The following is a 27,282-nucleotide window of genomic DNA, read 5'->3' as shown; positions in this document are numbered from 1 at the left end:
AATAGTTAGTATTCTTATTTAGCAGCTACAGAGCTACAGAGATATTTATTAGGAGTTGGTGGAGGCTGAAGCAGAACTTAAAGGAGACTGAACATTGGACAGCACTGGCAAAATGTCAAGTGTTTTCAGCATGGACACTCAAGGGAATTTCTAAAATGTATTATGGATTATTACTGATCTGTAAGTAGTGAATGATTTATTAACATTAAAGAAATAATTAAAAACAAAGTGGTACCTTTATATTATCATTTGTATACGTACTGTGTTTTTATATTTTTGTATGTAAGATTGTCGGATTTTGGGCTTCAATGGCATGTATGAAGAGAACAAAAGACAAAAACTAATGAACAGGTAATCTCAGTATTGTGTATCTTTAATATACAGCCTCACGTTTACAAAATTAATCTGGATAACACCTATACAAAGCAATCATTTCCAATCCACATTTATATAAAAAATAACAAGTCATTGAGGAATGTGTGAAAAATATTTTGAGCGGAGAAGAACACAACCACATTTCTCTCACATATTGAAATGCCTAGGCTCAGCACTACAGGAGCACTATTACTTTACATCAGCATCTCATAACAAACATTAACACATATCACAGGTAAGGCCCTGTAAAGCTGACTTTATAATAGTAAAGACTTCACTATGGCTGGAATTTATGACACAGTACTTCTGTTTTAAAGTCTTGAGTTTGGCATACTGACTGTTTTTGGAACCAGAAGTGACCATATTTGTATGAAAGGGTGGAGCTTGGGAGGGATAAACATTGCTACCAATGCTACCTCTGAAAGGTTGCTGTAGCAGTAACTTGTCAACCACAAGGTAGCCCCGCCCTAAAGCATTCGCTGCTTTATCTTTGATTTTTCTCAAAATTGGACCGATGGGTGATGTCAAAGTCCCTGAATGTAGCCGTCTTTTACTTTTAACAGTTTGAGACACTCACCATGTTTTGTAATGGAAGAGTGCTACAGAGGTGGATACACTTATGTAGTGTTTGACACACAGCGTCACTTGAAACCCACCCACCCAACTTGCCTGGTTCTGATTAATGCAAACAGAAAGATAGAGGTTGTGATGAAACAAATACCTGGCCTTGGTGAGCTCCTAATCTTTACTTTTTAGGTGTCTCCTGTGTTTTTTGTTCTTAATATTTTCTTTTGCCTATGGTCTTAGCTTACGGTCTTCGTTTCTCATATTTTTTAATACAGTTATTTAACTTGCAGTACAGTTTCTGTTTTACAGTTCCGATGTGTCATTAAAGCGGTTATCCATCACAGACAGGGATCTCTTTCTCTCTCTCTCTATAGAATGAAATTGAGTTTGTAAATCCCTTCTGCTACATAGCAAACAACATACATTAATACAGAAGCAATCATAAAAATGGTAAACAGAAAGTAAGTATCATCACTGGAGCAGTGCTGAGGATGAATTAGAGTTTAAGAGTCTGATAGCTTGGGGGGAAAAGCTGCTCTGCAGTCTGATGGTATGGCAGCAGAAACTTCTATATATCTCTTCCCAGAAGGCAGCAGGGTGAACAGGTGATGTCATGTGTTTTCAAATCATATCCCACCACTGCATTATGACGCCCTGTGACCAGAAGATTACTCATTATGGCCTGAGGCATGTGCAGTAAAGCACCAGTACAAATGATTTACTGAAGTTTCTGAGGTTTTTCATTCAATGTTCCCAACTATGATCTTGGCAAAGCTCAAACCAGCCATCCTGTTACCAACCAGCATGTCTTTTTCAGTCTCACACTTTAAAGCACACTATGTGTACGATTTAAAGGCTTCAGAGTTAAGTTACAGTGGTGCTATAAAAATATCGTGGATCTGACCACATAGATCTGACCAGGGAACTCGGAGAATGGGCTGAAAGCAACACATAATGTTTCCTAACTGTCTATCTTTTCTACAAATGTGTGCTTCATGTCCTGTAGTGTCTACCATCTCAAAGGAATTTCTCTAACTGTGCGTGCAGTGACATTACTGACTGCAGCTTTACTGCACCTCTGCTCTGGAATGTTTTGAAAGTAAATCTGATGAACATCAGTTTGATATTTCATCCTGTCAAACTGGTCAGTTTAACATCAGAATGCTACAACCTGCAGAGTTAAGACGGACAGTGAAATTTGAATCAGCTTATAACTAATCAACATCACAGTTAAGAGTACGGTCTAGACCTGCTCTTTTATGAAAAGTGCTGTGAGATAACTGTTGTTGTGATTTGGCACTATATAAATAAAAATTAATTGAACTTTTCCATTTATGGCTGTAGTCATCAACAGTGTAAATTAATAGTTTCAATTAAAATCAAGGCACATTTAAATAATCTGCCCTAGAGCTAAAAGGCTGAGTGTGCTCGTGCTACGTCTAAACGTCAAAGACGTCGATGTGAGCTCCTGATGTGTATTTGTCTTCCAGCAGCAGCTTCATCAGCTTGGCGCAGGACGCCTCACAGGTGAGCAGCTGGCCCTGAGCGAACTTGTCTGAAAAAGCCTTCCTCAAGCTGGGATCAGCTGTTTCAGATCTGGCCACCAACTGCATGGCGGTGTCCAGGGGCCCTGGTTCAATACAGAGGACAAAAATAAACTGGGTTCAAGAAAATTATGGTTTGAAGGAACAGAAAAAACCCTTTTGCCTGCAAAGTAGAGACAAAATAATAAGTTTTAAAACTATACTGTGGTTTTACTACTTTATTGTGATGATTAGCACACAGATCTGGGCAATATGACCAATATGTTATTACGATAAAAACCTTTATATCATTTGATAAATATACTTATCACAATAAATGTCAAATCATTATTTCTTTCAAGTTTAAAGGCAGATTTTTTTTTAAAGACTAAAAGTTGAAGAAACCAGATGGTTAATTGTGGTTAAACTTTTCTTTATGGTCAGAACAAATGATGCCAAAGAGTGGATCACTTAACAAATCTGAGGTAGAACATAGAAAACAATTATGATAATAATAAATAATTAATAAATAGAAAAATTAAGTGCTAATTCGTTCATGATTCATCATAATCAAGAAATATTTATTACTGGATTTCTTTTTGAATTATTTCTTATTTTGTTTTTATCAACTCCTCATTATTGTGTAATTAAATTAATCCAGTGCTTGTAACCCCTTGCATGGCTCTTTAGGTCTTCCACATTTTCTCTTTCTTTGAAAGTGTTTGAAAAAGTGTTTGGAGTTAGATCTCCACCTTCCAGCCACTGCTTCAATTCAGCTTCAGTTTCAGGCTGACCAGTTGGTCCTGAATGTACCCGGGTGTAAACGGGCAGTTCCTTACCTGGGGAGTAGTTGAGCACCCGGAGGTCCGGCTCCTCTTCTGCCAGTACCCTGAACATCATCGCTCGGGCAGCCTTGCCGGTGCAGTACAGCACCCAGGAGGGGAAAGGCTGCTGGGCGCACAGCGAGGAGACGTTGATCACGGTGCGCCTCAGACCTGGACGCTGCGGAAAAGCCTGGAGGACGCTGGCGGTGAGGCACAGAGCGGAGCTGACATTGAGAGACAAATAAGAGTCCACCTCTGCCATGTTGGTGAAGCTTTTGACGTAGCGGGACACATCACCCAGAGAGGCTGGGATGAGAGGGAAGAACATGTCACATGTGTGTGTCTCCATCCTCATTCCTGTGAGTAGTTCCATAAACTAGTGTGCAAAATATATTCAGGCAGGAAACAAGATCACATAATCAAAAGGAAGTTTCACTCCAATCCTGCCTGGTGCCCTAATAATTCTGGGGCCGGCCCTGCTCAAAGTTAATCCATGACAATAGAGAAGATCTTTAATTAAAGGTATGTTCTCCTACATTAAAGAAGTAAAAACATTCTCTGACTACACTACACCTCAGAAGTGAAAGGAATTTCTAGCGTGCTACTCACAGTATACAAAAAGGTCACTGTCAACAGTTTGTATTGGAACTATTCTCTACTGAAGAAATAGGCCCAATAAACTATAAATGGCAGACACTGAAGACAGCATTATATATCATTAGCCTCCATCATCACTGATGCATTGTGTAGCATTTTACTGTTATAGCTGGTAGAGGGGGAACTAATCTGATCTATTTAACAGGCTGTTTATGTAAGCTCGTCCAATGTGTGTAAAATCTGAATTCCCTTCAATTGTAGTGGAGTAAATGTATATAATCCCGGGAAGTGGAAATATTCAAGTAAAGTTCAAACACCTGTAACGTCACTTCAGTAAATGTAGCTATTGAAAAAGATTAGTCCCGCAGTCAGACCTGACTTTAGCGGATACTGTCTCCTTACCAGCGTTGTTGACCAGTATGAGGTGATCTATAACTTCAGGCAAAGCGGCTTTAGACGCTCTGACCACGCTCTCCGGTCCTTCCATCTGACCCAGATCTGCCTCCACACACTCCACCACCAGTCCCGCTCTTCCTTCCTCGGACTCGGCCAGCTCCGTCCGCAGAGCCCGCAGGTCGTCACCGGAGCGGGCCACCAGGACGAGCACCGAGCCCGGCTTCACCAACCGCGACACCTCCTTCGCCACAGTCCGGCCAAAGCCCCTGGAGGCCCCGGTGATGATGCAGAGCGCCAGACCCAGGTCTGCACGCTCAGTGGACGACATGGTGCTGACAGAGTGCGTTCGCGTGCGCGCGTGTGGAAAGATAACGACTGGCGAAAATCTGGGGGGCTAGAGGTCTGCTCTTCTTCACAGACTTTAATTACCTTTGACAGTAAAGGTCATTGTGACACGGACCAAGTCCGCTTGCAACAGCAGCAGGGCGTTCCTGGAGAGCACGGGGTCCACGGCCCACTGCTGTGATTGGTTCATAGAGGAATGCTCACTTTTGTGATTGGCCCGTGTGGCTCTGACAAGACGCCCCCTTTTTCTTCTTCCCTGCGTTGCATCGTTTTGGCCAGTTAGTTGGCCCTCTAGTGGCTATTTTACACTGAAACTACTTTTCTGTCGATGTATTTCGGTGCAAAAGAAAAATTATATAAATAATAGTTTTTGATTTTCAAAACTTGAAGGATTTTTTAGGTCACATAAATATCCAGAAACATCCGCCAAGAATTATGTTTATTGACACTGTACAACTAAGTTTGATTTTACACAAGACAGAAGTTCATTTAATATTTTCAGTTTATTTGGAAAACTTGATTGGTAGGGAACAGGCACGGGGGGGGGGGGGGGGTCAGCTGTGGGTCACTTTTGTAAAATGTTGGGTTTGAAAATGTTTGGAAAAATAGCTCAAAACAATCAATGCTACATAAAAAAAGAAAATGCTTTTATTTGGTTTATTTGCGCAATTAGAAAACATACCATGTAATGTAAATATAGAAGAAACAAATGTGCACTGCCTAAAAAAAGTAACAAGCTACAGATTGCAGATTTTTATATTTTGAATTGTCACCTGCCATCTGAATTTTGTCTTTCCCTTCAGAGATATCTCCGCCATAAACAGAACATTTCTCCAGAACACAGGAAATTAAGTGTTCAAAGTGTCAAGCTCAAAATTATCTGGGAGAGAACCCCCTGACCATCCTATCACTATATTGAATATTTGTTTTAAAATAGTGTTAAAATATCTCGTCCCGTTCTCATGAACCAAATATATCGTCACATCTTGTGAGCTAAGTGTATCATCACACCCATGACCTGGGCCTTTATGTCCCCACCACTTTTTAACACAAAGTGACACTCTTGGACAACTTTTACGTTCATTGTTCTTATTGCCTTGTTGAGTTTGTTGATTTAATTATTAATAATTTAAACATATGTGGAAGTGTGCAATGACTTTAAAAACCACAATATTCTGTGTCTGTACACCTAAGTGGTACTCAGGTTCCTGCCAAACCTCTGAATCTCATCAGTGGTTCCCCTGATCAGTGGTGCCTGATCCTGTTTTTTGCTTGTGCTTCAGGTTCTCATGTCCTGTGAGAGATCACCATCAGTCTCGTTCAGTGCCTCGCCTGTTTTCTCTGCCGCCTGCTCAGCTCTCACTGTCTGTCTGTCTTCAGAAGGACTTCAAGCTAGCGATCACTGTTGTACATTTTTGGAATTAAGAAATAAAATTAACTGTGAATTTTCACATTCTTCCTAATCCTTGTTCTGTTGTTGGGTTCAAGGAGTGTTAAGCGTAACATGTAGTGAACAAGGAAGTTAGCAATGTAGCTTGGTCCTAGCCCACTGGCTTGGCGTACAAGGAGGAGGATCTTAAAATGAATTCTAAATGTTACAGGAAGCCAGTAAATAGTGCTTTATAATAGTCGAGTCTGCTTGAAATAAAGGCATGAATCAATTTTTCATCATCTTTTTGATTTTTTGGTCATACTTGGCTATGTTTCTACGGTGAAAAATTATATTTTTGTTGCTTTGTTAATTAAATAATAGATCTGAATCTAAAATAACCCCAAGACTTGTAACCTCTGATTTAATCCAGAATCTCCCCAGATTATTGAACAGCATTTCTCTTTTTGTGTTAGGGCCAACTGGTAGGATTTCAGTTTTGTCCTTGTTTAACTGTAGGAGTATTAACTTTTACTAGCTTGGAGTTTATAACTGTAGCATCATTTGGTTCAACAGAGATGTACAGTTGCGTGTCACTCGCATAACTATGGAAATATACATGGTCCCCTTTAATGCTGTCACGAATTCCCAGCATGTATGGTTCAGCTCCCTTGTGCATGACACATGATTTCCAAGAGTGACGTAAAACTGCAACAATGCAATGATTCACATTTTGATGCTGTTTTAAAATCTACACTGAAGGCATGGAGCTGAGCCCCAGCTATGGAGTGTTGCATCTCACTTCTAAAATATCTTTCTTGGGAGTTGCACATGTGCAGTTACTAGTTACGGACTACTAGCCAATCAGAAGGCTCTGAGTTCCTCAATAATCTTCTGACAGAAAAGCGGACCGAAATCTGTTTTAAAATTCTCCCAACTATTAACCTGCAACATCCCACCAAAAATTTCAGCATCAGTTAGAGAGTTTGAAGCCAGAAAATCTTCATCTACATTTCACAATTTACAGTTGGGTTCATCTTTGTCCTCATCTTTGTGGACTCACGGTATGTAACTCTGGACTCATTGCAAATTTCAGACTGAACTAGGAAGTTACGTGAGTCGTTTGTAGGTTTTGAATCTGCTGGTGGGTGATCATGGAAGAAGTGGAGTAACTGACTGTGGAGAGATGAGGGAATGTATGTTTGATCAATGGTTTGTGAGGCAGCTACACAATCTTATATACTTTGTCTTCCAAGATTGTAAATCTAGTGGTGGGATTGACATGTGGATCTCCCCAGTCAAGTATGGATTCGTATATTTTTTGGATCTCAGCGTCGGCCTGTTAAGCTTTGCAGTCCACACATTTCCTTTTAGCTGGTTGCACGATGGCACAAAAGGGGAAACTGACCGTCCATTTCACTCACAGGTGGTCTGTCTAGAGAGGGCATCAGGAACTGTTTGGAATCTTCCCCTTTCAATACTCAACGTTGAAAGAATTCCTGTTCTGTGGTTGAGTAATTTCTTTCTGCTGGATTTAAGGTGGGACTAGGAAAGTTATGACCTTCTCACTTCCTAATTCCGTTGGTTGGGCCAACACTGCACTTAATCACTTAATCCTACATCAATGCATCAATGTACACCATGAAAGGTAAGGTGAAGTCTGGGTGAACGAGGAATGAAACAAGTTGTTTTAATGTTTCATAAGCAACTTGGCAGATGGGTGTCCAGATATATTTGGAGCCTTTTCTCTTCAAGGCATTACAGCTAGTAACTTTTCTTCTTCCACTTGTACTTCATCGATGCAAACTACATGACCAAGGAATTTGAGTGAGGTTCTAAAAAACTGACACTTCTGGTTGTTGGTTGTTTTATGCTGATGGTCAGGCCTGTCTTCCTTAGCTTGTCCAAAACTGTTTTCAGGTCAGTACTGCTCAATTGAACCAAAGACCATGCAGATTTCACCATGGAAATCTCCCAACACCATCTCCATAAAGCTGATGATACACGGTGCAACTTTTTGAGCAATGTTGCTGTGTTTAATTCCGAACGTTACTCCAACACAACTAGCTCAAAACACAGAAAATATTTGTGACCAACAGCAGGTTTGAGAAAGATTTTAGTCTAGTTCAAAAACTGTGTAGTGATGAATCATTATGCTTCCACTGCTGCTAGCTTACCTGGGCTTTTTTTAGCCTGGTGGCTGGGCTAAATGGTCACCCTGACGGGGGATTTAATGCTCCTAGCACTTTTATTGACTCTCTGGTAGTCTCACTGGCTCACAGTCAAGACGGTGCCTCCTTTCATCCAACCAACTTTGCTAATAGTTGGTGACTCCATAGTGCAAAATATCCACTTTGCAAATGCAGTCACGCTGTTTTCCTGGTGCAACAACCCCCCACATCACTGAAAACTCCCTGGCCTTCTCACTTCACTCCCACTGACCAACATCAATATTATAGTCCACATTCAACGCTGGACCTTATAAACCTGCTGAAAAACACACAAGTCTCAAAAACTGCACAACAAAACAGCCCAAAAATTTAGCAAAATTGCATTATTAGCAGCTGTAAACGAGATTGTAGAGAAGCTTGAACATAGAAGAAAAAAAATAGGTGTCCTGGTCCACTATGTGGCCATGAAAGAACTACTACTCCTATTATAGTATGGTATTTGCCCTAACCCTGCATTTTAAGATATTGTGCGCCCAATCTGGGACTCCTGGAGCCACTTCACATTAATTACGATATCTGTACTTTGTCTTTACTAGTGTATTGGCACACATTTGTCATCAGTTTTAAACAGTCGACTGGTTGTTGTCCTAGACTATTTAAAATATTGTTTGTGTTCAACTGGTCCTGAAAAAACCTGGCCTGGATCCTTGACAAACATCACCATATTTCAAAACTGCCTTTTATCTCAAAGATCCTGGAAAAGAATATCTCTAACTGGCTGCTATGGATTGGAATAGCACTTTTGAAAAATTTCAGCCTGCCTTCCGTCAACATCATTGTGCCGAAACAGCCCTTCTGAAAGTCACCAATGACCTCTTATTTAATCCAGACGCCCGTTTGTGCTTTATTCTGGTGCTGCTGGATTTGAGGGCTGCATTCGATAGTATTGACCACGGCATTCTCTTGGATAGACTGAAGCACTGGGTGGGCATATTGGGAACTGTTCTGAACTTGTTTACTTCATACTTTTACATACAATTTTATTCTCCATATATATGCTCCCCCTGGGTGAAGTGATTCACAGACATGGTATTTCTTTTCACTGTTACGCTGATGATACACAATTGTACATTTCTGTAAAGCCCACCAACCGATCTCCCTACAGGACTGCCTAGCAGATATAAAAGACTGGATGTCAAATAACTTTCACCAACTAAACTCCAACAAAACAGAAATTATTGTTAATGGTCCCCAACACCTCTCAAAGCTGCCACCTATTGGTCACCTGTCACAACACATCAAGCCTGTTGCTAGAAATCTTGGTGTTTCATTAGAGAGCAATTCATGTTCTGAGCAACACATAACTCAAATAAATTACTAAAATTAGGTCCATTTTAAATGGAGGTGCAGAAATTGTTGTACATGCTTTTATTTCCTCACATCTCTTAATCATAAAACCTTAAAACGTCTACAGACTGTACAAAATTAAGCAACATTGCTTTGTACTGGAACCATGAGGTACGATCACATCACTCCTGTTTTAGCCTCTTTGCATTGGCTTCCTGTTTCTTTTAGGATTGATTTTAAGATTTTATTGATTACTTTTAAGGTTATCCATGGCTTGGCTTCTGCTTATATATTAGACCTTTTAACTCCTTATGAACCTATGCGTAGTTTGAGATCTTTGGGCAGGGGTCTCTTGTCTCTTCCTCTTCTTGTCAAAGCTTAGAAGTAAAGGAGACTGAGCTTTTGCTGTTAGGGCCCCGAGGCTCTGGAACAACCTGCTGGAGGAAATAAGGCTCTCAAACTCAGTGTCTTTTTAAAAATGCGCTTTTATCTGAAGGCATCTCCTAAATTTATGTGAGCTGTTGTTATTTGTTCTAGTTTTATTCTTATAGTCAATCTATTATGCTTTCCATTTTTATTTTTTGTCCTCATGCATTTTATCTTGGTGGTGGGGTTTCATGTCCTTTTTTTTGCCCTGTTTGTCTTTTATGAAGCACTTTGTACTTTTATTTAATAGGGTTATAAAAATATAAGTTATTATTATTATTATTATTATTATCTTAAGCAAACATTACTCAAACAGGAGGAACATCTACTCTTAGTGAGTATTGGGCCATGGTGTATGTGGGATCGAATCAAATAAACTACAGTGTGTGTGTGTGTGTGTGTGTGTGTGTGTGTTCATGGTGATGAAGGAACATGTCACCCACACTCACCACAGAATGATGATCTCTGCCTTTAGGGACCTTTTCTTTGATAAATCAGCATACAAGCAGTCATTTCACTGGACTGTTATGATACTATTTTCAGATATAGAAAGTCAGTAATTAGGAAATACATTTGGTTTATGTAAACCATGAAACAACCTCTGACATTTTAAACAAAAAAGAGACAAGCCGGGAAGGCATTTTCCTGTTTATTTCACTGAAGTTATAATAAACAAAAACTAAGATTGTTTTCACAAAAAGTTGATGAATTTCGGTCAAGACTTGAATATCTGTTTCACACCTTCATCATGAATTCAGAGCCTTTAACATGCAGTAATGATCCAACACATTCACCTGTCTCTTATCTACAGTAAATGAGCAATGTTGGTAGAAAAATCAACACACACAGTCAAAATTTGGATGTGCACACACACATGCATTTGCAATTCTAGATGTGTGAGAAAGTCTCACACCACTGAAACACAAATATCATAAAATGTCTGTAATAACCTGTAATAACCACAATATTAACAAGCTAATATTGGGACAATATAGATAAGATTTGATTTTGAGTTCAGTTAACCATGTCCTGATGATAAGATGGTAAAACTCTGAATGTATGATTTCTTCACATAACCTCTTCAAATGCAGTCACTTTCCTTATGATACCATCCATAACTGTATGGGACTGTTCATACCCAGCAGCCTACTTTCTTTTCCTGCTTAATGGCCTTAGATGCTCTGTTGTATATTTCAAAACACCATTAAAGTGGTAAACAGACAAAACAGAAACTGCCAACCTATTTGAAACAAATGACAGATTCATATATTATATATATATAAGTCATCTCCGCAATTTCGGATGAACGAGGAATGTAAGAAATTCACTTTATGACCATAAAGAAATGTTAATAACATGTGAAATAATGACACTATGACAACAATATGTCACAATTAGGTCCCTGCTCACCAAAACAGAACCAGGTGTATGTGTTACCAGATGTTACAGATGATGAGGTTTGAACTACATGTTTGATTCACTGTGAGCACGTTTGTCATTTTCAAAATCACTATCCTGGGAGATGAGCTTGTAAGGTTTCTTCCGTTCCTTCTCCTCCAGCACTGAGTTTCCCATCTCCACATCTTTGCTGCGTAGCTCGTGTCGAGACAGGAACTCCACAATGCCGGCTCCAATCGAATCCCCCAAAACATTGGTTGTGGTACGCAGACGGTCCCTAAACCCCAGCAAAAAAACAAACAAAAAAACAGAGAATGGATGGGAAAATACCTAGGAAAATGCTTTGGATACACAGGTGAGTGCAGCAATATTTTTTACTTTAAAAAAAAAATGTATGCAAATGAAATAATTTACCCACTCTGTTTGTGTATCCCTGGAGGTTATGATTCAAGTTTCCAGCATTCTTCTTCAGAAGTGCTTGATGCATTGTGGGATAGCTTTGGAAACCTTTACTCTGGTTTTATGGGGGAAGGGTTATGTGCTGGACTATTTCTATTATATGCAGTGCAATCTGAAATTTGATTTGATTTATTGTTTATTTTAAGAGGGACAATGTACATTGATCACCATTCAAAACAAATGTAAATGTACCTGAGTTAGCCACAGGACAGTTTTCATCGGCAGTCCCTTTGCCTGATATTGTTAGGCATCTTAAAATAAAATCTAGGAAGTCACTGCACCTGGCCAAAAAATAGGTTGTTTATAATCAATTACATCAAGGTGCAACTTTTCACAATGAGAGTTGTGTCCATACTTTTTAAAACCTCCTTTATGGGGCTGCTTGGAAGTAAAAAAATCACAGTTTCAATCTGGCAGATTGATTCTAACACTCGCCTGAAAACTATGGTCGGGGCCAGTCTCGATGGACATGCTAAATTAGGCTAGATTTCCTAAACTTCCTTCTTAAATTTCCTTTATGAGACACAATAAGTTAGATTCACTGGAGTGTGCCATAACCTTGCTTTATGAAACTCCCCGTAATTTTCTCCATGCAGGCTCTTATTCATTAGACACTATACTTACTGTTCAGTGCAGGGCATGCCTTCATTAAGGAGGGCTTTGACAGACATTCATATTTGGTCCATCCTAGTTAAAGGAGAGAAGTTTTTTTTCTTATTACCCCAGTTAGCGGAGTAATTTCTGGGAAGGGTATTCTAATTGAAATGATTAATTTGGGAAACCTAATTATGTTTCTATGTTAAAACTCATTGCAAAAAAATATTCAATACAAAAGGGAAGATGTAGAACAAGACTCCAGGGAGAGAGGAGAAGTGTGTCACCAGGTGGTAGTAGATACAGAGCTGCTATTGACCTTTAAGATGACAGAGATGGTTGATGCAGGGATGTGAGCTACACTTACAGCACTTAAACAAGCAACATGTCACACGCACTTGTGTTTTCAGGATGTTCAATGGATGTCAAGCTACTCACAGGAACCAATCAACCGCAATAATGAGAGTGATGTCATCAGTAGGAAGTCCGACAGAGGTCAGTACAATCACCATGGTGACCAGGCCTGCCTGAGGGATGCCAGCAGCTCCAATACTGGCTGCAGTTGCTGTAATACTTGAGTGAAGAGAAACACACTGATGAAACGATGTGTGTTACTTTGGGGATTATTTATTTGCATTTTTCTTGCTGATAACAGCATTAGCTTTGGCTATATAAGTAGGTTTTACCTGATGGTGATGATCTGACCAAAGTTCATTTCAATGTTGTTGACCTGGGCAATGAAGATGGCCGCCAGTGCCTCATACAGAGCAGTTCCGTCCATGTTGATTGTGGCGCCCACAGGCAGCACGAAACGTGTGATTCGCTTATCAATCTTGTTGTTCTCCTCCAGACATTTAAAGGTGACAGGGAGGGTGGCTGAGCTGGGAGATACAAGAATGGAAACAGATTTTTTAAAAACTGTTTGAAGGAACAGCCTGACATTTTGGGAAATATGCTTTAGAGGTGGAAATTATGAATCACTTTGCTGGAATCGTTTCGTTCCATTCAAATATTGGTAGTCAGTGACTTTTTGCTTGGTTCCCTTTGTCCCTAAGCTAAGTGACTGCATCTCTTTCAAATTCACTTCAGTAGGCCTACATCAGTAAGCTGATGATGTTCTGTATGGTTTGTTTTACTTCTGTCAATTGAGTAGTAAGTCTAGAGGTGGTTAGTATATGTACAAACAAATATTTAACAACAAATAGTTGAAGTGAACTGATTGTGCTGAATCACCATTGTCACCCATTGTATCCTCACTGGTGACTGAGAGCACCGCTGTCATCTCAGCCGTGTACAGTACATTCGGTTTAGTTCAAAATAAAACACATTTCAGTCCCCAGTGAGGAGCTCCACTGCTAAAAGTTACTGATTCAGTCAGTGATTATGATTCAGTCTAGTCAGTTCAGTTTAAAGATGCAGTGTAAGCTTTTTTGTACCTGTACTGAACACCAGCAATATAAATGTTTGCCATCAAACTCACATTCAGATGAGCAAAAAGACATTTTTCTTCACTGTGAGTTGTCTGGCACATGTTTAGCCTATAGCTTAACACAGACTGGAAACAGGAGAACAGGTCTTCCAGGCAACTCCAAAGCTGTCTTTGTTATACTGTATGTATATGTTGCAAGGTTTGCTACAAATCAAAGGTGAGTCATGAGTAGAGGTGTAAAAATTTAAAAAGTAGTCCATCTGAAACAGACACAGATTTGGCTACATCATTACAACCCAAAATCTACATGAAACTTGGAAAAAAATCATTCTGGCTGTCTAAAATGGAACTTTCAAAGTAACTCTCTCTCTCAAGCCATTTACAACATTCACACACTGAAGAATCTGCAGGATCATGGTGTGCAACTCTGCCTGAACTTTTTACTTTGTCGGTGGCACCTCAAACCAACACAAAGTGGATCATTCCAACTTTAGCTGGTAATGCTACTTCTTTCACCAAAGAAATGGGTGTGATGTTACAATCGTTCATATGCGGACAACAGGTCATGCTTTCAGAAAGTCTCTCCTCGAAGACATTCACAGTGTTATACACAAAAAGTGACTGGTAGGTGAAATAATTGTGTGACTAAACAAGAAAACAGAGCTTGTGAAAGAAATTCAAACCCTACTTTCACACCATAGACCCACAATTCTGATGTCAAATAGGTATATAAATTGACATTTAGACAGACAACTTAGCTTGAAGCACACTGACACTTTTAGCAAACAAAACAGGTTTTAAGTAGTTCAAAGGCCTGTTTTTTAGGGCAAGTTGTTTCCAACTGGTTCCAGTCATTGGGCTAAAATCTAGGATAAACAGTCTAACTGCAGGTTTGGTAGCAAAACAAGCAAAGTTCCCAAAATGCTACATTGTTTATGTCAGGAACAATTGTCAATCATTTGTTGATGTGTTGGACACCACTCACCTGGAGGAGGTCCCCAGGGCTGTTACCAGAGCTTGCAGGAGTCCAGCAATGAAGATAAAGGGGTTTTGCCGAGTAATGGCAAAATAAAGAGTAGGAAGAATAATAACAGCGTGGATCAGTAAGCCAATGATAACTGTGATGGTATACATGCCCAGCTGGCCACCCATCTGTGTCAGATCATCCATCTCCACAATCTTTCCAGAAATTAGGAACATGATGCCAATAGGAGCATACCTGAGAGGAGGAGAGAAACAGTAAGAAATTGAAGGTAAGTGTGATGATGACATTGGTGCAACAGAAAAAACTTCCCACTCAGGATGAAGTCATACCACATGATGATCGCAACCAGGCGCATGATAGCTTCATTGAGGCTGTCGAAGAAATCCCTCAGGAGCTGGCCCTGCTCCCTCATGCTGCCAATTATTAGACCAAAGCACATGGAGAAGACCACCAGCCCGAGGGCGTTGACCCCGTTCACCTGACCCGCCACTGGGATCACTTCCACCCTGGTGGTCTCCATGACCTCTTGGGTGCCATTGGTGGAGTTGAAGAGGGTGTCATTCACTGTCACTGTCACATGGACTGCTCGCTTGTCATATTTGGTTTTGAACTGCAGAATGATAGAATTAGAGGATCATGGTTTTACCAGTGGCTTTTGATAGAGCTGAAGCTGATTTATGTCACCCCTCAGAATCAGGAAATAACACTTTGAGTTAAATTATGGTTTAATGTCCTCCTGGCTCATCCTTACTGAAGGCCCCTTGACCTTTTCTCTAGAGGCACTGAAAATGTTGCTCTGACAAACACTTTGGTTTATGAAAAGATACAGCATCTTTTCAAAATGAATCACTGGATTGTCATAAATTTAACTTCAGTTATTCATAGTTCCCCAGAGGATGAAGTCCAGTGTTTTTAGTGACCCAATGACCTTTCATTTAGCACTACTCACGGACCAACTTCTTCATTCACTTCATTATGAAATTTGCTATGGATGTTCATGGTCTTCAGAGGATTCATCCTCTGGGGCCAACAAGGCATGAGAATATTGACATATTCGTGCTGGGTTTGTGCTAATTTTCTTCCATACTGAGGTTGGTTCAGTTTGGTTCAGTGCACTTTACGGACCTTTTACTACACTCTTATTTGTTTTATAGAGTCTATGCCTGCTCAAATGGGAAATGATTACAATTTGAATGAGGAAAACTTGCTCTGTTTGTGGATATTCACTATAAGCTAAACTATCTAATCAAGTTAGCCCAACTCATACAGCTAGAATCATTGTTGTGGTGAAAATGTGATTCCAGTAATGTTAGGGCATCAGATATCAAAGATAACCAGTAAATCATAGAAGCACTGGGCAGGGTCTTGGATAGGACACAAAACTGTGTCTCAACAACACTCAGGAAATCTGCGGTGTATAGACTGTAAAGGGGTAGGTCGGCCCTCAGTGTCTGAGTGCACGTGTTTAGGGGAGGCAGACAAAGAGAGAGTTTTGGAATTAACACAATGGCGTAGTTTAAGTTTTTTTAAGGCTTAAAATGTGAGTTGTCAGGCCTTAGCTGACCAATGTTAATTGGGTATAGTGATTCTTGGGCCAAACTTCAGCCCCCCATATTATATAAATATTATACTCTTGGCATTCTCTCTCGCACACCGTCTGGTGGCACTAGATCTGGTTAGAGTTTGACTTGTTCACAAGAAAAGTCAAACTCTAATGGGCAGATTGCTGAGCCCATTCATGCTCTTCAGAGGATAAACTCTACTCAAAATGTCAACTTTGATCAGTAGATATGGCATGATCTAACAAGGAAAGAGTCATTCAATTTGTTAGAAGGATAGCAACATCAGTATGGTGTTAGATCTGTTATTTTGTGGGGTGTAATGGGGGGTGGGGTGCTGTCAAAGTATTTCCTATTTTAAGACATCATGTGCACAAAGTACTGCATAGTTTGCAAAGTGTTAATTGTGAAGCTCACCTGCTGTGTACAGGCTTGGACCAAGTTTGGTGGAAACATATTTCTGAAATGTGAAATCACGCAGTGGGTTAAGAGATGACGTCACCGGTTTTAGTCAAACTTTGAGAATAGTATTGTTCTTCTATACAGGCTACCTGATCAGATCCAAGAAGGCATCAGCAGGACTGATTTGCTCTATCATCTGCTGCTTTCCAAACTCCTCTTTTGATCCTTTTCCTGGGTGGATGATGAGGACGACTAAGATACCAATGAAGACTGCGATAAAAGTCGTGGTCATGTAGTATATCACAGCTCTCATGCCCATCTTTCCTGAGGCTTTGGTGTCCAAAGCTGCCATTCCTAATGGACAGAGGGTGGAAATGCTGTTGAAATCTGAGTATTAAGACATATAAAAAATGTTTTTGCCCGGTATGTTTATTCTTCATCAGTTGGCAGATTATAAATTGATTATCTAACAGTGTGTTAAGTGGTTCTTAAATACTATCCATTAACATCTTTAAATGAACCAGTTGGAGTGGATTGTGCTTCCAGGCAATGGAAATTGTCACACTTTTAAAAGAAGAGCATCCACACAAGAGTTTTCTGGTTATGACATATAATGAAGAAAAATGTATCCTTTTGTGCGTGTATGGTGTGCTTCCAACTTGAGTTTGTAACAGTGATTAGAATTAAAATGGTTTCAAACGGCAACACTGTGCTAATCATGTACAGAGAAAAAGCTTTGTTGTACTTCCAACCACATTCAACTGTGATGCTGTGTTGCACTACAGTGCACGGTGAAGAACTATACTGCATTGTGAAGGGCGAGGAAAGAGTTTTTTGCTCAAACATGGAGTTTACTTCTTCAAACATATTCCCCTAGCCTATCAGAAAAAATATATATATTCACAGAACCCAACTATTTAACACACTGTGTTCGGATCTTCTTTGATTTTTTTGGCATAATACACAGACATTAAAGAGGTAGTGCCCTCACTGCTCGGATACCCAACTTGAATCTATGAGTCACAAATGCTAATTAAGCGCCATCTCACCTCAGTTCTTCATCAGTTACTGTTTATGGATCTAAATGATTGCCAGTGACAACTCTTGTACAGAGGCTGGATGAATAATATTGGGGAGTAGGACAAGTTGCTTTGAGTGTTAGTAATAGTTCTGGAAGTTTGCATAGTCAATAGTAGTAACTGGCAGACAGTTAAGGCTTGAATGGGCAAGAAACTCTCCCCACTGAATTATCCCTACAAAAGATTCTTTGCACAGTCTCAAAAAATGTAAGGACCAAAGTTAACTATGATTCCCACGGTGCATTTCAGTAGAAAGTCAGTCAATTAACCCGAAATTCTGTTGCATGTGCAGTGAACAGGACCCAAAGCTTATGTTCTTTAAAATCCCACAACACAATCTACACCTGAAATTAGATCACCACTAATTCTGGGTACATTTTTGAATAATTGAAAAGCTATGGCCTAAAGTTTTGTTTCGATAAAGTGTTACAGCTCTTAATCCCATGTCTGATTGGCTTTTCTCTATGGGAACTGAGGCTCATGGATATTGTAGTATGTAGAGCCATTACCACACTGAGAAAAACAGTGTTCTCCTAAACAAAGATTAAATATGTAAAACTGACATAAACCTGTAGTATATAATCCATGGAATCCCGGAAAAACATTCATGATATTTAAAAAAAATTTCTATTTAAATACACAGTTTAGCTCTCAGAAAGATCAATGAAAGAACTGGTCCACGGATGAAGACAGAAACACGCAGTGGCTGATGGACAAGAAGCTAAGCTGGAAATAAAGACAGAGAGTTTCAAGGGCAGAGGGAAATTGGAAGTCCACTGCCACAATGCAAACCAAGTCTTCCCTGCAACTGAAACAGTGGGAATCTCTTCATCACCATGCTGGGGGTGAGGCTGGCTTCCTCACTGATTACTGCTTTATAAAGATGGTCATCTTGTGAACCACCTCTACTGAGCTGCCATTGTTTGCCAGCGTGAGTTTGCCCTGTTCAGACTGGTATCAGATATTTTGGATGTGTGAGTTAAACTCAAGCCACATTACAGCAGTTGCTCCTGTCAGACCCATTTATGTTTTTTGACTTCATCCTTCACTTCATCATGCTTTTTGACGTCATCATTCAATTTCTGATTCATTTAAACAGCAGCAGAGATGCAGCTGAGGAAAGGTCAGAGATCACATCGTACGTAGCAGACCACTGAAGAGAAACTGAATCATAACTCTGACACAAGCAAAGTGAATGTTGACATGTCCTAAATCCATTGACAGATCAGTTACATGGATGGCGTGATGCGTGAATGGGTTATACCTGTGATTAGACTGGAGACTAGTAAAGGGAGAACAAGCATCTGAAGCATTCTCATTAGTAGCTCTCCAGGGAAAGAGAAGTACTTCACTTCTCGATAGGTCATCTTGTACGGCCGGAGCGTGAAGCCCAGAATAATACCTGCAGAGACAAGTGTATGCATTATATGTATGTATATGTGTCTCCATTGCATTAACAAGACTCTGACTGAAAGAAGTCTGAGAGCTTGCAGAGGCATACATACCTACAATAACTGCCCCAACGGTGAAGAGCACAAAGGCATTCTTCTTGAAGAAAGCCTGGACGTCCTCTTTGGAGATCTCCTCCACTTTCCTCTTTGCCTTCATGGTGCGTATGTGAATGCTCTCCCTTAAACGCTGCATCCTGCTGCAGTAAACTAAAATGAGTCCATTAGAGCAAAAGAACCATGGTAGTCTTATCAGCAGGCTAGCAAATTCATGTCAGGCACAAAAAATTGCAAACCTTGCAATCTAAATTTTGGCTGAAGCTGATTTAGAATGAACCAGGTGTCTTCCAAATGTACAATCTTTTATCAACGGTGTTTCTTTGCGAGGCTGAAAGAGGTGTACCTCAGAGTAGTCATGCTTAGTTGCTTTTCCTCCTGACCACCGTGCTTTTCTTTGCAGGAGCCCCCTGCTGTGTCAATGGACTGGCCTCATTTAAATGAATGAGTGGGCGGCGTTCAACTTGTGCCCCTATTTTGGTTCTACTGTTTCTTTAATGCAATTCTTATCCTGGAGGACGTCAGACCTTCTGAGAATTATGGAGAAAACACTTGCAGATCCAGCAGCTCCTCTACTGGCTATAGCTTCTGTTCAACCAGCCTCTGCAACATAATGTTGTTTCTCCAGGGTTTAAACGTTCAAAGCTTACTGAACAAAATGCAAAGCTTGGTTGTCCAGAAATCGTCCAAGAATGGCAAATGTCAAGTGTGATCATGAGCACCAAAGCCCCCCAGTAATGACACATTTGGGGGGAAAAAGCTATGTTACAGAATAGTAATCATTAACATCACATGTATAATTAAACTTTTTGCGGTGGACAACTGTAATTGTTAACTTTAGCCTAAATCAAGCCATGATATTTTGTTTACAACGGGGCTCCTGTCTTCCACTTCCTACTGTACTTTTAGTTGTAGGACTACTGATGGTCCAGTTTTGATGCAGAGTTTGGAAAGATCCAGTGTAGCAGTGATCTCATGGCCAGAAGATCTGACAGCCACACGGGGGCACCAGTACTTTACTGTTCGTCATTCACCCTCCAGTGGATTGAATGACTTGCTGCTGTCTCCATTAATCAGACAATGCGAAGTGCAGGTTGCGTCATGTCTGGATGGTCTGAATGTGGCTTGTATGCTCAATGGATTTTTATTATTGGCTTTATTCCTGAAAATTTGACTGCTGTAGTGTCTTTGTTTGACACTTTTGGCCATTTCAGGTGATAATACAGACATTAGCTTTAGCCAGCTAACAACATGCTCTGACTGAGAGAGGAGTGTGACAAGCTATATATATATATCTTCTCTTGTTACATACCCCACATATGTAGGGTTTAGGTCAGAGCTGTGTGACTGTTTTGAGGATCTCTGCTCCCCAAAACATAGAAACCTAGATCTAGATTGTGGAAATGATTATGCATCCCTTTTCTCTGGGCCAGATGTCAGTTACTGTCCTAGGAGATGGAACCTCTGGCCCAGCTCATTTGCTTTACTAGTACCTCTCTGTCATTCACATTAATTAATAATTAATTAATTAATCAAATGCAACGTTTTGTTGTAACTAAATTATTTTCTCAATCCCTCATCAGGACTACAAATTTTCCATGACAGCAATGAGCAAATAAATTTCAGGCATTTCCTTTGAGGGATTAAGAAAGGACAAAGATTTCTTCCCTTCAGCATTAATTGGGACACCATCCAGGTAAACACGAAGGGTGAATTAGCACTGAAATGAACATAGCTTTGGAGGAAACAGCACACTCTAGAAAGTGTTTTTGCTCAGAATAGTGAGGGGGCATACTGTCCCCCAGTCTCTACATTGAATTCACACTGGATCTCTTCATGGCCAGTATGAACAGTAAGGAAAATAACAATCAGTAATTCATTTATGCAGCATACATACTGTATACATACTGTTGTAAAAAAAACATGTTTTCTCCTGTAATTTCTGTGGTTTCTAGCCTGGCCAATAGTGTGAGCTTAATTTGCCCACATTTAGAAATATTTGCATCTGAGATAGTCACTTTTGAGTTCAACAATTTTTTAATGTTGTGAGCAAAGTCTGAAATCCATGAAATGCCACTGTGGCAGGTTACTGAACATTTCTATCGGCTACTCAATTCATCATCTTCCACTTTTTAAATCTATGTACGAACACAACAGAATTGTAAACACTGAGTCAGTGGTTCTTGACAGTAGAAATATGGAATATATTGTTTATCCATAATCCCTGACTGTTCTTAACTAAAAAATGCTTTTTATAAGTAATATTTATTTCATTATTTATTTATTGAAGAAAATCTGCCATGGTGGCAGGTGACCTAAAATATCTACCTGCTATAGCAAACATTTAGCACCATGTATTTGACAGTTGGCAGGTGCTGATTTAATTCCCTGGTTGGCACTAGAAATTTAGCACCATTCACTTGTAGTGTGTTGGGGTTGATGGAGATGGTTTCAGAGGCACATATCTCAAAAACAGTACAAATAAAAACAAAACATGTTCTTCATTTACCTTACCTTTTTTGTTTTATGACTTCCTTTAATTAAATCAAATTCAAGGCTGGAGAAGTACACTGCACACTAATTTCTACTGTCCCGTTTTATCCTGCTTTTATTTTCTATTTCACCCTAAATTGTATTTCAATGTCTTTTTTATTTATTTCTCTGTAATGCTTCCATGTTTTAGGCTAAGCGCTTTGAATTGCCTTGTTGTTGAAATGTGCTCTCCAAATAAACTTGCCTTGCCTTTCCTTCTTAGATAAAAATTTCTTTATCCTTTCTATAGGAAGAGTCAACCAAAAGTATTGTGATTAACCTACTTCATAGCTACAGGTCAACGCCACCTACATATCTAATAGCCAATTAAAACAACTTGTGCCCCTATACATTTTAAAGCAGAACAAAAAAAGAAGTTTGTCACATACCTCTTTAAACCGGCGTTTGTTCTTCGGTTCTCCGTGCAGAATGCTTCACTGTTGTAGTTTGACCTGGCAGGCCTGTGAAGCAGCAGCGAGGCAGGGTAAGAAGTGCAGGAGTTTTACTGGAGCTTCTGGGACTCAGAAGAACAGAGTGAGTGGAAGTTGGAGCTCTAACATGAAGCACTCTGAGTGTGTGGGAAAGAGTGCTCTCCTGCACCTGCTGCTATAGAAAAACAAAGGAGGGGAGACATCCAGAAGAGAGACAGAGAGAGGGAGGGAGGGAGACAGAGGACAAAATGGTCCTCCCATAATAACACTGTTAGCCCTGTGACACAGTTTCAGACGAAGCCTAGATGTATGAAAAACTTTGTTGAGAGTAGTTGTGAAAAGCATTTGCTTGGGGAATGATTCATCTAAAATCAGATATCTTCCTCCACTCATCCTCACTTCTTTTCTTTTCCTCATCTCCTCCCTCTTCCTTTCCTCTGTGTTTTCATCATTTTTTGCTTGTTTTAATGGAGTCTGTACACTGTGGAGACACATAAGGAATTGTTTCTGGCATAAAACAATAACCAGGTTTAACTGATACACATCATCCCACTCGGGAAGTGTTATAGTTTGAGGTAATTACGCGGAGTAAATGACACACCACAATTAGCTGAAAAAAGTAGAGCTGCTGTAATAAGTGACCTCACTGTATGGAAAAATATTCCCTGGTGAACTTTAACATAATTAGTGAAGAATACCCCTCAAATCAGGTCACGTAGCCTTTTACAAACACTATTCCCTAGTGAGTGTCACACTAATGAGTGCAACATGTCTGTAGATGTTTGTTGTGATCCAAACAATTTACTTGTATCAGGACTGAAGTGATATTTAAAATAGCTTAATTATATTTGTAGACCCAATTTAGCTTTCTGTCAGTTTAAACCAAAAAATGGCTTGAAGAAGCTGTCTGCTAATTTGAAGAATTATTGATCAAAATTAAAATCTTATCTCATATTTCATGTCCACAGTGTATTCTATTTCAAGATTGGAAGATGTATTTGGATCTCTTACTTTAGTACCAGTAACTACCATAATGTAAAATAGATCCAACAGTGTACTTAAAGCTGCACTTATCAATACTTTATTTTGGACAATGGACAAATCACTCCACACCCCACAGAGGTCTATCACCCAACTCTTCAGGTCCCGTCAGCCCTGTGGAGCCTTTTAATGTCTTTTAGCTCATTGTTTTGGTTTTCTGACTCACAGCACATGGCTGTACACTTCCTGCTCAGCAGCAAACAGCAGACAGACACAGTTAGCGCCCAGCTGATGGACACAGTGGCTAATTTAATGGCTTAGGAGCCCGAGTGAACAATGGACTTAAATTTAGTTTTTAAACAGTTTACATTGAATGCACAGACGGAGAGTGTTTTCAACAATTCAAAGATCAACATTCAAAAGAACATAAAAAATAAAAGTAATATAACATAAATGCATAATTAATTTACATTGCTAAAGCGCTTACACTAGCATAAAGTCAACTAAATATTGTAAGATCAGATTGCCTTTATACTATTATTTTCACATTTTGTAGTGTTATAAAATTTAATTCACTGCAAAAAGGACAATAGAATGGCTTTTGACCCTTTTGCTTTATGAATATGATATTTCCCAAGTAAAATAAATAAGTGAGTTATATTATCTTGTTGTTCTCGGAACAAAACATGGAAAGTAGTAAAACACAGCATCAAACATTTGGTTCTTTTTTGGATTTTGGTTTTACAGGAATTTGGAAATCTTCATATTTGTAACCCACAGAAAACAATCCACAAATGTGTACTATGATGCGCAAATATTTCACTATCTACAAATATGTATTTTTACATTTGTGATGTGTAAAATCACATGGGTCATGTTACATTTGTAAACATTTGTCAATTCAATTCAATACAATTACATTTTATTTATATAGCACCAAATCACAACAACAGTTATCTCACAGCGCTTTTTATAAAAGAGCAGGTCTAGACCGTACTCTATGATGATATTTACAGAAGCCCAACAGTTCCCACCAAGAGCAAGCACTAGGCGACAGAGGCAAGGAAAAACTTCCTTTTAAGAGGCAGAAACCTCGAGCAGAACCATGGCTCAGGGTGGGCGACCATCTGCCTCAACCGGTTGGGGTAAAGGAGAGAGAGAGAGGGAGAGAGAGAGAGAGAGAGAGAGAGGGCAGGAGAGAGGAACACAGAGAGAGAGGACACTTCTGTAAGCAGCCTAGTCAGGATGGGGTCTAAGAGGCAGGTTGATGGTTTAGATGAAGAAATTATTGAAGTTAGTTGGTAAAGCTTGAGGGAAGCAAAACAGTCTAAACATATATCTGGTTCTACAGCTGTTTCTAAGGTTCCTGAGTTAAGAGATAAGTCGGTGCCAGTTGAGGGCAGGTCTTGGTGAATTTTGTCTCTAATAGCTAGAATTTTATCATTAAAGAAGCTCATGAAGTCGTAACTACTGAGAGCTATGGGAATACTTGGCTCAATAGAGCTGTGACTCTCTGTCAGCCTGGCTACAGTGCTGAAAAGAAACCTGGGGTTGTTCCTATTTTCCTCTATTAATGACGAGTAGTACGCTGCTCTGGCATTACGGAGGGCCTTCCTATAAGTTTTAAGACTATCTTGCCAAATTAAACGAGAATTTTCCAGTTTGGTGGAACGCCAATTCCTCTCAAGTTTAATTTGTTAAAATGAATTTCAGTATTATACCATGGAGCTAACCATCTTTGTTTTATTATTTTCTTTTTTAGAGAGGCTACAGAGTCGAGTGTCATTTGCAGTGAGCCTGCAGCACTATTTACAACACTTTTTACACATTTGTGGAATTTTGTCCAATGTGTACTGCTGAGATCTGTATTTGAAATATACACAAATATCTCACTACCCAAAACATGTATTCTTACATCGTCTTGTGTAAAATCATATCCACAAAAATACAATACAAAACACAATTTTCAGGCTCATATTTATTTAAATATAAATGTGAAACAAATACAGTGATAAAGTATTCAATAGTAAACTATATACACTTGTACAGAAAAAGACTGAGTTAGACTGAGTGGAGTCCAGTGGTCCAGCAGAAGCAGAAGTTGTTGGCCCAATCCCAGTGTCCCCCTAAGCCCTAAGTCCTGAACCCTCACAGACTTTACTGACGTCACTTGGAAAGTGATTGAGTTTAAAAGGCTGCAAGGGCTCAAAATGCTGTAAACAGGAACGGGACAGCCCTCTGCCACTTTATCATGTTATCTTGACGACGCTGAAACACGTTGCACGCTTTATATTTTGTGTTTTTGCCTGATTTTTAAGTCCTGCAGACTCTCACCCTACAGAGTGGAGGAGATCTAAATGTCAATATATATTTGGCACTAATTGTCAATACACTACTGTTGGTCAAATAGCATCATTAAGCTAAAAATAAAACAAATAGTTGAATAAATGAAGTGTGTAAAGGTGGTTGCTTTCTTCTGACTTCATGTGTTCCATCTTAGGTTAAGAAAAATTCTAACAATGTTAACATCAGCGTTGGTGTCAATGCTTGTTTGTTTACCGTTTTTCTTCTTCTTCTCTTGATACGTGGATTTGCCATGATACTTCACTCGCTTCCGGGCTTCCTTTAATCCCCTTTTTTCACGTCATACCGCTATGAACTGTGGGCAATTCCCTCAGCCAAAGCCTGCAGAAATGCGGACTTACCAAAAGAGTCTATAAAGAGTCTATAAACGATTTGACAGTGGGACAGCCCTAAGCCCTCACGGAGTTCCCGGGAACAAGTCTGTGAGTCTGTGAGGGGGACAGTGGGATTGGGCCGTTGTCTCCTTAAGATGACCCTGGGAACTGCAATGGATATTCTTACAACTCATGAGAGGCGATGTTGCTACCGCCACCTGCTGGTGTAGCTAATAAACTGCTCTCACATTTACAGATCTCTGTTTACAGATCTCTGTGGTACAGAGTGGACAAAAGTCACAGATGTAACGTGACCTGCAAATTGACAGGAAATGATACGCAAATGTGCAAATACTGTTTTGTGAGTAAAAATAGATCCACAGATGCGTAAATAACACTTTGTATGTGAAATTAAAATACGTATGTACAGAGTAAATTGTACATATTTCCAAATTGCGCTGTATTTTTGTGGATATGATTTTACAACTGTAAAAATAGATGTTTTGGGTAGTGAGATATTTGTGTATATTTCAAATACAGATCTCAGCAGTACACATTGGACAAAATTCCACAAATGTTTAAAAAGGAAGTTACAAATGTAACATGACCAACAAATTGACAGAAAGCAATCTGCAAATGTGCTAAAACTGTTTTGTGTGATGAAGTCACTGTATTTTTGTGGATATGATTTTACACATCACAAATGTAAAAATACATATTTGTAGATAGTGAAATATTTGCGCTTCATAGCACACATTTGTGGATTGTTTTCTGTGGATTACAAATATAAAAGTCCAATAAAATCTTCCACACTTGTGCCAGCAGGAAAAGAACAGTTTTAAACAGTTGTAAATGATGAAAAGAACAATTGTGAATTTCATTTAGCTGCTTCAGTTTCAGGGTCCGACCAGGTATTGTTCATACCAGGTATTGTTCATGCTGGGTCACTGTACCTCATGTGGTCTCACATTGGAATGTTTTTGTGGATGGTATTCTCTGGAAAAAAGTTTGGTCCTACCATAGAAATATCTTTTATCGAATAAGGTGAGAGAAGTATCATTTAAACTGCTGCATAAATACCAAGACATTTTTTTTCTTTCTTCCAGATTTAAAAAGAACATTGACCAGTTGCTCTAACTCTGCCCCTGAAACAACTGTGCATTTGTTTAGGACTTTTATTCATATTAAAAACTTCTGGTCAGATGTTCTTATTGAGTTTTATTTCTCTTTTGAAGATATTCTTTTTGGGGGTTTTGATAACAAGACGGAGGAGGATGACACATTTTTTATAATAAATGTTATTTTTACAT

General features: G+C 39.4%; 2 protein-coding genes across 4 annotated transcripts; both read right to left on the bottom strand.

Moving 5' to 3' along the window:
- Positions 1-1,422: 1,422 nt before the first annotated feature.
- spra (sepiapterin reductase a) lies at positions 1,423-4,761 on the bottom strand. The gene is made up of 3 exons (XM_038733705.1): positions 4,289-4,761; positions 3,305-3,595; positions 1,423-2,572 (listed from the first exon to the last, which is right to left on the bottom strand). The coding sequence occupies exons 1-3, from the start codon at positions 4,608-4,610 to the stop codon at positions 2,382-2,384; spliced, it is 804 nt and encodes a 267-aa protein (XP_038589633.1). The 5' UTR covers positions 4,611-4,761; the 3' UTR covers positions 1,423-2,381.
- A 5,815-nt stretch (positions 4,762-10,576) lies between these two features.
- Positions 10,577-22,468, bottom strand: LOC119914400 (excitatory amino acid transporter 1-like). Of its 3 annotated transcripts, none has more exons than XM_038733701.1 (10): positions 22,272-22,468; positions 19,351-19,503; positions 19,110-19,247; positions 16,916-17,120; positions 16,782-16,824; positions 15,135-15,415; positions 14,806-15,039; positions 13,078-13,272; positions 12,830-12,964; positions 11,405-11,615 (listed from the first exon to the last, which is right to left on the bottom strand). In XM_038733701.1, exons 2-10 carry the CDS (start codon positions 19,487-19,489, stop codon positions 11,405-11,407), a joined length of 1,581 nt encoding a protein of 526 aa, XP_038589629.1. In that variant the 5' UTR covers positions 19,490-19,503; positions 22,272-22,468. The 3 variants fall into 3 exon arrangements, with proteins under 3 accessions (XP_038589632.1, XP_038589629.1, XP_038589631.1); XM_038733703.1 differs by having other exon boundaries at positions 19,351-19,493; XM_038733704.1 differs by lacking the exon at positions 22,272-22,468 and having other exon boundaries at positions 10,577-11,615; positions 19,351-19,489.
- Positions 22,469-27,282: the final 4,814 nt, after the last annotated feature.

This window comes from Micropterus salmoides, unplaced genomic scaffold, assembly GCF_014851395.1.
Source record: "Micropterus salmoides isolate LMB-PRFRI ecotype aquatic unplaced genomic scaffold, ASM1485139v1 Ms_hic_scaffold_20, whole genome shotgun sequence".
Lineage (NCBI taxonomy): Eukaryota > Metazoa > Chordata > Actinopteri > Centrarchiformes > Centrarchidae > Micropterus > Micropterus salmoides.
This window is presented reverse-complemented; position numbering and strand designations above follow the sequence as displayed.